The 14,300-nt window shown below is 34.1% G+C and overlaps 1 protein-coding gene across 1 annotated transcript; it reads left to right on the top strand.

Moving 5' to 3' along the window:
• Positions 1–4,484: 4,484 nt before the first annotated feature.
• On the top strand, positions 4,485–11,143 carry LOC148618421 (ubiquitin-conjugating enzyme E2-17 kDa-like). Its single transcript, XM_088577322.1, has 6 exons — positions 4,485–4,584; positions 5,957–6,020; positions 7,324–7,355; positions 7,970–8,047; positions 8,603–8,708; positions 10,020–11,143. The coding sequence occupies exons 1-6, from the start codon at positions 4,561–4,563 to the stop codon at positions 10,157–10,159; spliced, it is 444 nt and encodes a 147-aa protein (XP_088433448.1). The 5' UTR covers positions 4,485–4,560; the 3' UTR covers positions 10,160–11,143.
• Positions 11,144–14,300: the final 3,157 nt, after the last annotated feature.

Below are 14,300 nucleotides of genomic sequence, written 5' to 3'. Positions count from 1 at the left end.
AAATCAACATTTAAAGAGTCGATGCTAGTATTGCTGTCCTGGTTTCAAATACCTCTAGTTCACAAAGGATTTTTTTCTTTTTAGAATGATTTCAAAATGCAATCGGAAGGTAAAAGCAAACTGGTTCACAGAAAATAAATGGTTGCGATATTCTGAATCCGAAGATAGCACTTATTGTGTACCATGCAAGTTTTTTGGGTCAAAAGATTCCAAAGAGAAAACATTTGGTGTATCTCCGGTGAAGGATTGGAGAAGAGCAGCGAAACTTATTCTCCATATTTCACGACGCGTGTCTAAAATCAGTTGACAATTTCTTAAGTATACAGGAAGGGAAATCTAAATCAGTTTCACGATAAATTTCAAGTCAGTACAATAAAGTTGTGGAAAAAAAAAACTGAGGTACAGAAGTAACGATAACGAGATACTGAGAGACAATCTTGAGTCGTCATGATGAGACTGCGATCTGTATGTTGCACTGGAAGAGTCAAGAGGGGTACAAGCAAGAATACGTGAGATAATACCAGGTGCCGTATACATACAATGCAAGGCTCACAAACTGTCTATTGTTCACGCATGTAAGGAGTCTTTTGTAAGAAACCTTATGAACACTCTGCAAGAAATTGCGTTCACTTTTGATTATTCCGGAAAGAAACTTGGAATTTTCAAGGAACATTTATGTGAGGATGAAATCGCCAAATCTAACATGGAAGGTCCGCAAAAATTAAAAACGCTGTGTGAAACACAATGGGCAGAAATCCCGATCAGATGCATTGTACACATTTAAGGCAGCATTTTCCACTGTCCATGCCGCTTTCAAAGAGCTTACAACAGGGTACCGTGATGCAAAGGCCGGTCCATATAAGGTAGCAATAGAGCAGTTAAGTTTCATCATTACACTTATTACCACTGAGCATATTTTGTCAAGTTTGATACCGTTGTCAAATCTTCTACAGAAAAAACTGCGATCTGTATGTTGCTCTGGAAGAATCAAGAACCGTAATACGTCTTCTAAACGACGAGAGGAATGACATCGAAGTATGAAATACTCTGTAGGAGGTTGCGTCAGATCTTGTTGAAACTGTCGCTGTTGAACCAACTATGCCAAGAAACTGCGGTGGACAAAGGAATTGACTTAACCTACGCACCCGCCAATGAACCGTCAGAATATTGGAGGTTGAATATGTACCTTCCATTCATGGATCACTTGCTTGCGGAACTTGATATCCGATTAATATCAGCCGAACCTCGATTTTGTGCAAAACAACTTTTACCCACCAAGGCTTCTCAGCTTGATGAAGCAACTGGGGATACTATAAAGATGTCTAAAGATGAATTTTGGTTGGAGTTGAGAAGAGAATATGGAAATCGAAAATGGGCTAATGGACAAGGTAACATTCCAAAAGACTTACAAGAAACACTTAAAATTACTAACAAGGACTTTTATCTTTGGATTTATATTATATTATGCATCTTTGCATGCATGCCTGTTTCAACAGCTACGACAGAGCACTCTTTCAGTACAATGCGTAGTGTAAAAACATATCTACGAAAAAGCATGTCAACAAAGCGCTTAAGTGGCTTACTTAACTAAGGGTAAACCACCTGACTGTTTTTGCAAAAACTCTCCATTCAAATATGGTCCTCCGGTCACGTCGTTACGGGAGATTTGTCCATCATCGAAAACGAATCTGTGTAATATCCTTTCTAAAGGCCTCAAGTACCGTGAACCACGCTCCATGAATTGGAATTATAACTTTAAAGTTCTTATGGATGCCGTGGAGGCCTACGCAGGAAAATGGATAAAACGAGAACAAGAAGACATTGATTCTCTGTCGAGTGGTTAAAGTCCGTGAGGACCTTAATTCTGAAACGAATGAAAGTTCAATTGTTACCAATGCTACATCAGTTTTCAAGGACCCTGATGTAGCAAAAACATTGTTTAACATACATGACAAATATGTTGTCGTACCAGCAGACAAAGCCTGAAACAACATTGTTTTTGTCTGCAAAACGTTTTACATTCAATGTTTATTATCAGAGGTAAGATCTATACTGCTACCACACTCTCCAAAGAAAAATTGTGGAAAACCATACATTTTGGTTTCTCTACCAAGGACGATGATTGTGATTTACCGTCTATGTACTGGATTCCTAAACTCCACAAGAATCCATACAAAAAAAAAGTGACTTAGCTGGATCTGCAAAATGTACCACCAAACCTCTTTCAAAACTTTTGACTTCTACACTCACAGCTGTCAAAGAGGGTCTGCAGTCCTACCACAATACTTGTTACTCCCGTAGTGGTATTAATTCAATGTGGATCCTAAAAAAATCGAAAGATCCTTTGGAGACAATCAGTTCAAGACTATTATCAGAATATAATAGCATTAAAACCTATGATTTTTCAACACTGTAGACTTCTATTCCCCGTACGCAGTTAAAATCCCGACTTATTATACATAACTGTTTTTTCCAAAAAAGATGGTACACCTAGATACAAATATATAGTTATTGGTAGAGATTCCTCATACTTTGTAAGGAATAATTGCAAGTCATCTGCAAAATATACAGAAGATGTTCACAAAATGCTGAAATTTTTAATCGACAACATATTTGTCCTGTGTGGTGGACCCGTTTTTCGACAAACCGTCGGCATTCCAATGGGGACAAATTGTGCTCCTCTACTTGCTGACCTTTTCATTCACTCTTATGAGGCTGACTTTATAGCTAATCTGATCCGAAAGAAAGAATATCGTTTAGCTAGATCCTTTAATCTCAATTTCCGCAATATAGATGACGTATTATCTTCAAACAATCCTAATTTCGGGGATTTGATACTTCGCATCTACCCCAAAGAACTTGAGATAAAGGATACTACAGACACTGTGAAGTCAGACTCATTTGCTTTTGTTACTTTTTATGTATGATTTTAGTTACTTTATGTTCTTTGTTGTGTACTTCCGTCTTTGTCCCTGGATTACATTCTTTTGATTACTGCTATAACATTGGTTCCCTTGATTACTCTTTAACGTTTACAGGGAAAAGGAAATCCGTACTAATCACGTATTGGACATATTCAGTAGAAAGAAGGACAGAAAGTGGGCACTTCTTTTCCAGTGATACAATACAGACCTCAAATATTTTGACTTCATACAGTAAATACGTGTAGCAATTTATTGCCATAATTCATCTATCATACTAGCTAGCTGCAAACTTACTTTTTTACGCCTGTCCCAAGTCAGAATTGTTTGGTCTCTCTCTGTTAGTCTTTTTTTTGTTTTACTTCAGTCTTCTTTCGTGTTGTTAATGTAGTCAGAAATGCACTAGTATTTCACTGAGCCTGCGCGCAGTATTATCCTTTGTCGTGAGGCTACCCTTGGTGGAGCCGTCGTTCATGTTTGTTGCCGTGGATTAATATTTTTCATCCTGGTTGTTCGCAGCTACAGGCGACACATGGGTGAAAACGGGGATCGGTGAAAAATTCAAAAAGCTCATTGGAGCCTCATGATGAAGTTAGGCAAAGTCATTGGATTTGTAGTCACGACAACATTTAGTTCAGCCTTTATATACTCATATCAGTTAAAATTCAAAATGAGTCTCATAAAATATGTTTTTTTTTTTCTCTGATATCTTTTGAAGTGCCAGAAAATGGTAATAATATGGGATTTTATATTTTTTATCATAGCTTCTTGGGGTCTTCAGCGGCCCCAGACCCCCTGTCGTAAAGCCACATCTCCGAGATGGGCAGGGTCGTCAGACGATTTACTTTGAGTATACATCATTTATATTACCATGAATTTTATCACTTTTATTATAGGGGCTTTTCATGCCTTACTTAAAGGTGTGTTTATACTTGTTGAAAGAACAATCAAGGAAATCAAGATTCTAAAAGAATCAAAAGAATGTAATCCAGGGACAAAGACCAGACATGGAAAACAGATACACACAACAAAGAACATGCAATAACCAATATAACACGTACAAAGTAACAAAAGTAAATGAGCAACTAGGACTCCACTTATAAGTGGGACCATGGACCAGGTGCATCGGAAGGGTAAGCGTCTACTTTTCTAGAAACACCTCCCGAGTTGCTCATTTTTCAAAAAGTCGAGTCTAGGATAGACGAAAGAGGAAAGGAAAACTACGACACGTTGAACAAGTCAGTTTTCATGGTGCAGATGGATACACCGTAACGATCCATGAGTTAATGATGACCATAAAACTTATGTAGTGATGACTACATGACTTTATGAAGACTTTTTTGGTGATCTCTGTATTTACTATTTTGTATTTAGGTTATTAGCTGGTACATATGGTCAAGTTCCCTTTCTCTCTTCGAGCATTTATTATTTTGATTATTAGTCAAGTAGTCGCAATAAAAGGGTAAGAGAATTCTCTTCGAACAGTCATACAAAAATAAATTTCAAAAGGTATCTGTACGGAAAATTTTCATATTCATAGCCGCATTAGTACGGATATTAGTTACTAGCAAAAAATCGACAAAGGATCACTGAGAACAAAGTCAAAACAAACATATTTTGACAGTACATTACGACACAGATGGCGATGAAACGATTAAATAAGGTATTTACTAGAAAATAACATGCGTAAAAATTGTAAAAGAGGTCTCTGTTTCTTCCAGAAGTGAACACCACTTCAGAATCGTATATCTAATTCTAAAACAGAATATAGGATCATTCTAGATTCTAATCCCGGTCACGGTTACGTCATTTTATGATTAAGGAAGTTAATTAAACGATCATTCATTTCTTTGTATTTCGTTAAATCCATAATCATCAAAAGGAATGTATACGATTCATACATGTTCAATATGCCCAACGATATAGCCATCAAGCTTGTTCACTCTGACAGCTGTATACAAAGTGAAGCCCGTTAAATTTCTTGGTTGATGTATAAGTTGCTAGACAATGACAATATACTAAAAAAAATAGTAGCATGTGCTTTAACACAAAACCCTATAAGTGTAGATACCTTTGGTTAACATATGTACATATAGAACCTCAAAAGCTATTTCATTATCTGTATCAGCTATCATCATACCTGTCAAATTATACGATTTAAGCATGTAATATATGATTTTGACCTCTTGTCCTGCTGACATGATTTTTCCGGTCATATTTACCCCAAACTCCAATTTTGTAAAAATGATCAAGAAAAACCTGATACCAAACCTCAAAAATCGTGTTTTAATACATGTATCATTTCTTTGATTAGATGAGCCGTAAATCTGACAAAAGGTGTTAATTGCTGTCTAAACAGGTCTTTTAAAGGGGCTTATGAACAGATAATTCAGATTATTTTAAATATTAATTTCTATATTCATCAATGATATTTTCGATTGAAAAATAAGGGCTTTTCCATCTCGGCAGATGGACTTGGAAGTCCTGAACAGCGCTCTGTCAATTTAAATTCCTTCAATTGACCAATATAATTCAAGTGTGACATCACACTGAAAATTAGAATATAAAAAGCAACTTAATTTCTCTACATGCTAGAATTACAATGTACAATTTTCTTAATAGATACATTGCAACATATGTTTGTATAAATATGCATATATTCGGATTTCACTTTATCATTTAAAATGTGAACTTAACTTTTTTTGTCTATATATAGTGGGATCCTCTTGTTTTATCTATATATAGTGATTAGTAATGTTTATTAGAAATGCTCTTTATAGAAATTGTATAATTAATAAATCACCAAGTACCTACATGTACCAAACACCTGACACCATATTCTTGTTAAACTGCACAGTAAACTCAAAAGTTTTCAATAACATGCCTTGAAACAAAAATCTTTAATCTTGCTGTAAAAAGTGGTAACTTATAGAGATGAAATACAAAATGCATTTTAATGATAATACATTGTAATGGGACAACACATCCACAGTATTGATGTAATCATGTTTACCATTCAGTCTTTTTATTTGTAGGAATTACAAGATATTACCAATGATCCACCACCAGGTTGCTCAGCTGGTCCTGTTGGGGATGATTGTAAGAACAAGTGAACTTCACTGTATAAAAACCAATTTTCACCTAACCAAAAACAAACAAAAATGTCTGTTCAGCAGCTGGTTGGCCTAATTAGATATTGACTAATTCTAAAGAAATCAGGGACTGACATTGTATTTATATGTACATTGTTAGTAAATAAATGATACACAAATTGATAAAAATCACAGAAAGACCATGTGATAGGTTCTTGATCTTGTGCAGGAGACATGACTTTGGAATTAGGGAACCTGTTGATCGATTCTTAGTAATGTTTTGTGAAAACAGCTTCTTTTCAAATCTGGGCTTAAATATCAAATTCTTTTCATTCCAAGAGTTATTGTTGATACATTCATATTCTTATTACATGAACATACATGTACATTGGCTTAGGAAGGTCATTTGTCAGTTCTTTGTAGTTCTAGGAATGAAAAAGTCAGTTCAGATTATACCACTTGCAGATACAAACTAACTGACTTCTACTTTTTAAACAGCTGCAAAAATGTGCGAACATATAATTGTCTATAGATGCTTGTTTTTTTGTGCAATAATTTGATTATTAGTTCATTCTTTACAGATAAAATTTGACATAAAGTTTGCAAACCACAAAAGAAAGTTTGGTTCACACTCAAATGTGCCATACATGAGAATCATATGATATCATATAAATCAAGCACTATATGATAATCATGTGTTTAAGTTGATATGTGATATGCGTATGATAATCATATGACAATGATACGTTTTTCACAAAGATGAGACTTGTTGATTTTTGGGTTAAGACTTGATCCATTTTGGAATGTGGCCAGAAACAAGCATCTTCCTGATGTCCTGACAAAAACTTGACTATAAGTAATGGATCTCTCTGAACTTATACCACAAGGTCCCACACTTACAAAAAGGGTTTGAATTGATTTTGGAAAATATAACTGAATGATTCTGCTCAAATTCTTATCCTGTGTCAAATGTCTTATCACAAATAAATTTGAATGGTGTGCCCATACTTGCCCTAACTGTTCAGGGTTGGACCTCTGAGCTCATATCAAGATGAGCCCTGCATAGCATTGTATGGTAATTTGTCAAAATCCATTATAACAGTATCTCAAGGCAGGAGTATGTACAATGTACTCAGAAAATTAACACATCAGTATCACAAATTAGTAAGAGTTGTACTTCTATATTCATAACCTAATCCTGAGTGCTTGAGTATTATTTTTCTATGGTGATATTTTTTTATAATACATGTAGAGATACAAGTAATACCAATATGTGAGAAATGTCTTTAATTGTTTATATTGTATTGTAGTATTCAGATGGGAAGCATCATTAACAGGACCTGTAAGTAAATTCAGTGTATTTGGTTATTGCCAGGGAGTGTACATTGTTAGTACAGTGAAAACTGTATAAACTGAACACTTTTGGACTTGAAATGATCAATTTAGACGGGTGTTTGGTTTACCAAGCTTCTATAGGACTTTATAAAGTGTCTGGGATAGACAGGGTTTGGTTTACCAAGGTTCTATAGGACTTTATAAAGTGTCTTGGATAGACAGTGTTTAGTTTACTAAGGTTCTATAGGATTTATAAAGTGTCTTGGATAGACAGGGTTTGGTTTACCAATGTTCTATAGGACTTTATAAAGTGTCTTAGATAGACAGGGTTTCTACCTGTTTCACTGTGTAAATGTAGTTGATTTCTATTTTTAAGTTTCCTTTGTTTTCATTGCAAATTTCTTAACTTGTTTTTTATTTCAATTTCATGATTTATAGAAAAAAATGGAAACAATACATTATTTAATTATCATCTTAGACAGTGTTGTCAACATATTTCTCTTTCAGTCATTGATGCTTTTATGTTTTAAACTCGGAAATATATCATTGTATTGCTGTGATTTTAAGATTGTATAAATGAAGTTCATACACATTTTTTTACGTGTCATGTTTAATTTTCAGGAAGACAGTCCTTATAAAGATGGTATATTTTTCTTAACAGTGCAGTTTCCAACAGACTATCCATTTAAACCCCCTAAAGTAGGTATTATTATTGCTGGACATAACCTTTTTGTTTAATTTTGATAGTAACAAAAATCGTAACCTTTTTGACGGAATGACAGTAAAATGAGGACATGATATATTATTACTCTGCCGGACTAATAATAATATAGGATGCAAGGTACAATAATAACCTGACTGAAAAATGCAAAATGTATATGTGATTATCTTTCTGCCTCTAATGAGGACTTGCACTGAACACTAAAGCTCTTTATAGCCTAAATTTAAACTTTAAATTCTCAATCCCCAATAAAGTATTTTTAATGAAGCGCTCTATTACACTGATATGCTATGTATGTCATGATATGAATTTCAATCCTCAGATAGAAATAGTTGTAATATTATCTATTATAAACATATTGATTTTCATAGTGGACATAAAAGCACGAAAAATTGTACCTGTGAAATTGATTTTTAACACTATATAGCTCTTATCATTATTTGCAATTGATACCCATTAATATGTGGACTTGATAGAATATATTTACATTATATGAAATAAGGAAGTGATATTTATACTACTCTCATTTACAGGTTGGATTTAAGACGAAGATATATCATCCAAATATAAATGCCAGTGGAGCTATATGTTTAGATATACTGAGGTCTCAGTGGTCACCTGCATTAACTGTTTCTAAAAGTAAGTCCACTCCTTGTCTCTACCTCTCTAATTTGCATATGATAATCTTCACTTTTCATAGATCTCTACCTCCCTAGACTGTACCTGATCATCTTCACTTTTTATAGATCTCTACCTCCCTAGACTGTATCTGATCATCTTCACTTCTCCTAGCATCTGCCTCCCTAGGCTGTATCTGATCATCTTCACTTCTCCTAACCTCTACCTCCCTAGTCTGTATCTGATCATCTTCACTTCTCCTAGCATCTGCCTCCCTAGTCTGTATCTGATCATCTTCACTTCTCCTAACCTCTACCTCCCTAGTCTGTATCTGATCATCTTCACTTCTAGCCTCTACCTCCCTAGTCTGTATCTGATCATCTTCACTTCTCCTAGCCTCTGCCTCCCTAGGCTGTATCTGATCATCTTCACTTCTAGCCTCTGCCTCAATAGGCTGTATCTGATCATCTTCACTTCTCCTAGTCTCTACCTCCCAAATCTGTATCTGATCATCTTCACTTCTCCTAGTCTCTACTTCCCAAGTCTGTATCTGATCATCTTCACTTCTCCATGTGGAGATAGTTGGGTGACAGAACTGTGCAGGTACTGTATTTTACTAAATTAGATGAAGATTTTGAATCTAAATTAGTCTGTATCTTCCAATGTCATATGATATTTTATGATCAACTAAAATGACCCCTATCATTAGGAACCAATCAAAATCATTCTACTTTCCTTTTTGTACTATTTTCCACATACCCTTGTCTGAAGTTAGTTGCAAATTAAAGATAAAAACCCGGGTCAATGAGGAAAGTCGTGCTGAGTTCCAGATTTGAATTTTTTAATAACAAAACCTTACGATTTCATTTCAGAAGTAACATGCTTTTTGATAGGATAAGAAAGTTTGTCATCTAAAAGACCAAATTTTGTTGTGTGACTGTGACATCACCAACATTCGAAATAACCTCAATGCCCATGGGGCATGCTTGAAAGTAATCTGTTGTGCAGGTTTATTTATTGTTTACCATGAGATTGAGGTTATTTCTTCATAGACAAAAAAATAGAACAGTCATTCGTTAAACAATCCTGTCATATTGTTCACAAAAATGGAATATGATATAACATACATTTTTGATATACAACTGATGATTTCTCAATGAATTTCTTGTAGTATCGTGATCCATTAATAATATACTTTGGAATGACACATGCCTTATGAAGGAAACGGACACTATGTAATACTGTTGTTCCTAATTTGTCTTGTATATAATGCTTGTAAGACCTGATAGAAGTAGTTACTTTTTCATTAAATATGATTTATTTCTGTTTCAGTATTATTATCTTTACATGCCTTAATGACTGAACCTAACCCAGATGATCCGTTAATGCCTGAAGTCGCGAAGTTATACAAAACTGACAGAAAAAAATATCTGCAGAATGCTAGGGAATGGACAAGAAAACATGCAATGTAAATCTTATTCTTGGTGGATAGTTCAGTACCCAGTAGGCTACATAACAACAATTTTACAAGTTTTCAATGAAATTTCCAAAGAAAATTTGTTTTAAGTTCTGTCACTCAATGAATGCCTTATAAAGCTATATTTGACTGAAGTATGCTAACCTGCTTCTTTTGTTTAAATATTTACTCTGTTGAAACATTGATCAAGTTGTAGTTAGAATAAGTGTCTACTTTAACGGTGTAACTGTGATATTTGAAAGAATTTTGATGGAGAAAAATTTATATCCAATACTATCATATATGTTCATTCTGTAACTTTTCTGTGTGGATCTTTTGACTTCTGATATTTTGCTGATTTTACTTTCAGAAACAGATAATATTTATGCTTGCTGTCCTTATTACTTATTGTCTCAATAGCTTAGTCTGGATTTCCATTTTGGCAAATTTGTTTTGTATCCATCAACAGTTTTAAGTCTTTCAAACTCTCTGTTAAATTTTATGTTGACAGTTTGTACATGTGTAAGTTGTTTGTCAAGGTGTTTTAATGCAACATCTGAACATTGTCCTAATGAGCTTATTAATCTATGAAATTTATTTTATACATTAAACCTATAATATACCCCTTTAAATAATCTTTAGAGTTTATATATCAATATTGGTATATTTTTTTTATGCAAAGTTTCATTTTTTATAACTAACGATTTTGATTTCCTAAATGCTTGCAGTTTTTTAATCATCAAATTTATACTTGAAGACTATATTTTATGTGTAGTATTTGATAATTTATTGTCTGTGTTGACATATATTTGAACTGTGAATGATATGATAATGGTGATATGGTTGACTCTTATAGTTTTGTTTGCTTGAATTTTTTCCTTTAATTTATAACCTTCATTGTTTTTACAGCAAGTCATTCATATTGATGTTGTTTATATTGTGATGCCATACAATTCAGTATTCTTCTGTTTCCATTCACAATAAAATGAACAAGAATGTCTAGATTTCTTTTCATTACCCCTGTATTTAGGCTGGACATATATAGTGACTGTCCCTAGTTTTCTATCCTCAACTCGGAAACTACTGAATGGAATTTGATGAAACTTACTTACAGTCTTCATCAGATGATGCCATTGTTAGGCAGGGCATTTTTTTAATGACTACTAACAAATTTAGCTGAATGGTATGATGCTGTTGTCAATGTTGTCGGTGTCCTCTCTACTTTTGTTTATTTGCAATAATTTTAGTGAAACATATCAGATCCTCCTTTAATTTTAACACATTGTTCCTAGGGAGAACATTGTAATTTTTGATGATATTGGTCCCAGCCCTTTGAAAATAAAGGGCTAAAGGTGTTATTATAATTGATAGTTTATAGTGTATTATTACTCTGATTTTAAAGATTCTGTTTTCAATGTATTCCTTTTGAAAGTATGTTTTAAGAGTTCATTTTACAGAATGGAATTATTTTTAACCGTGGCAGAGTTATATGTGTTTTCACATTGGACCATGGCACAAAAAATCCACTTTATTAGATTCCTCATGAAACTTTTTAATCAGATTTCAAGTTAAAGGACCAATGTGGGACATCCCCCCCCCAAAAAAAAATGTTTATTTTTGGTCTGATTTTGAATTTTTTATGAGATTCCTCATTAAAAAAAATCTGCCTGAATTTTTCCATAAGATTTACAGATTTTTTGAGTTATGATGGGGCCAAAATTGGCCACACTCCAATTTTGATTTTTTCTTCGAGACTCCTCATTGAAATCCTAGCCTTCATTTTGCAACCGTATCTCGGATATCCCTTACAGTTTTCCAGTGATAATGGGCAATGGGGCTAAATTTGGCCACCCCAAAACATTTTGGTCCGATTTTGAATTTGATTAATCAGATTTTGAAAAAAATCCAATCAGATTTCGGATATCGCTTACAGTCTTTGAGTTGTTGAGATAGAAAGCAAAAATTGTCTGATGAGCATCCTTAAAGCAGAACTTCTTTCAACTTGAATTAATTTCACAACTTTTGTGCTGTATTGTGTCCATAACAAAATGTTAGTCTCATGTTTAGTGTGACATTATGTCCACACTGTCCTAAATAAACAGAGTTCAACATGTTCCCGGTGTCTCGTGTTGCTTTCCGTTTAAAAACGTAATTATGCATTTTTTTCCATTCAAAATTTTACTGTTAAACTCTTATAGCTATCTTTCTATTGGAGATTTCCGTTTATTTACCATTTGAGTAAAAGAGTAATCACGAGAACAAAGGTTATAGCGGTAATCAAAGGAATGTAATCCAGGGACAAAGACCAGACATTCACGACAAAGAACATAAAGTAACTAAAATTACACACACAAAGTAACAAAAGCAAACGAGCAACTCGGACTCCACTAAAAACTGGGAGCATGGACCAGGTGCACCGGTAGGGTAAGCGTCCTCTGCTTTTGTAGAAACACCCGCCGATTATTAAAATTATATCTGCATTGTGCACATCGCATTTTTCCCCTTCTGAATGACTTATGGGGTTTGAAAAGAAAACTGATATGACATGTTATGTGTCTTGTTTTATAAGTGGAGTGGAGCTAATCACGGGCATACTTGAAGTATCTATTTAAATTCTGTCCCTGTTCAAACGTTCCACAAAGCCAACATAGCTATTTGTAGCCAATGATTGAGCTGTAATTACATCTCCGTAACTATTAATCCTTCAGAACAATACAGTTTTACTAAGAAGTATGACAACTTACAAGAGTTATTGCCCTTAAAAATAAAAATAATTAAGGCTTCTGTCGATCAATTTGGTTAATGATATTGATGGCAATGCCTTGACGGATATCACTTGGGAAAATGGATATAGTGGTCCCTGTAGGAAAAACTGTCATAAAGGGTCAAAGGTGACAAGTTTTTGTCGTCTTATGTCTTGAAGAAAGGCCTTAGAGGTATAAAACACAATAAAAAATGATAGTGATCTCAGTGCCCAACACAATTCCTTTTCTGTTAATGCCTTTAGACAGGTTTTCGAATTATTCGGGGTTCGGTTTAGACAAGTTTCACTTTATATAAAAATAGGCAATACAAGGCCTTTCAGACGACCTTATTTAAATATCCACAAAAGCCACATTTTAACATGGCCGCCATCGGAAAATGAAAATTATTCATAAAAATAGCCTAAAAAATCGTAAAAAATAGGAAAAAGATCTTAAAGACTCCATTTTATTTTTTAAAGAAAACCTACAAGTAGGTAATAGAACAAGCGCTGGGCAGACCTCATGGGCCCTAGGTATACGTTGCAAAATCGTCTCAAGTTGCCACCACTCTTATTTATTGACATACTGATCCATCGTACTTTACAGGTATACGTACTCTACATAGAAGGGTACAAGAGTCAAGTCGAGGTTCTATTTATCACCACTAACAAAATGCAAATGTTGTTTGTAGTCCTTATGTTATTATTATGTTCCCAAAACGAAATGAGAGAACATATTCTATTTTGTCGGTTTCGTCTTCTTGTTATTATTACAAGTATCCAGTCTCAAACATTTCTCCATGCCAAGAAATACCCCCAAAAATTTCTGGTCTGCCCCCTACATGCACTAATTATCTTTGGTAAAGCGATAGTAGATGTGGTCATTAATGTATCTATCATCTCAGCAGGGTGTTAATTCTAAGTGGAAACAGATGTATAGGTCATTTCTTGGTTGAAAGATATTTCATATTGGATACCCTAAAGACAACAGAATGATTTTAGTTACTTATAAAAGTTCAAGCAAATTGTTATAGAAATACTGTCTTTTAACCATACTTATATGGTCTACTTGGTGCTATTTTTTATAATTTTCTGCTGTAGATCCAGAAATTATAAGGGGTCCAAGCTATCATTTGCTCTTTTTTTCCTCACATTTTGTATACAGTTAACAAAATTTTCCAACAATATGGAGGATACTACAACCCGTGGAACCGCCACTGGTTCCACTACTCATTGTGTTTCTTTTCTGGATATCTTTTTTTTTCGGTTATAAATTCCAGTTATTTTTATACAAGTTACTGACAAATTTTGTATAAGCTGTAATTTTACTGTATAAATGCAAAGATTAACTCTCCCTTTTTAAGTCCCACCATGCATCTAATTTCTTACGAGTTCGTATAAACAAAGATAAGAA

This window comes from Perna viridis, chromosome 4 (genome assembly GCF_037379345.1).
Source record: "Perna viridis isolate PV_CMFRI_1.1 ecotype Kerala chromosome 4, ASM3737934v1, whole genome shotgun sequence".
In the NCBI taxonomy this organism is placed as follows: domain Eukaryota; kingdom Metazoa; phylum Mollusca; class Bivalvia; order Mytilida; family Mytilidae; genus Perna; species Perna viridis.
This window is presented reverse-complemented; position numbering and strand designations above follow the sequence as displayed.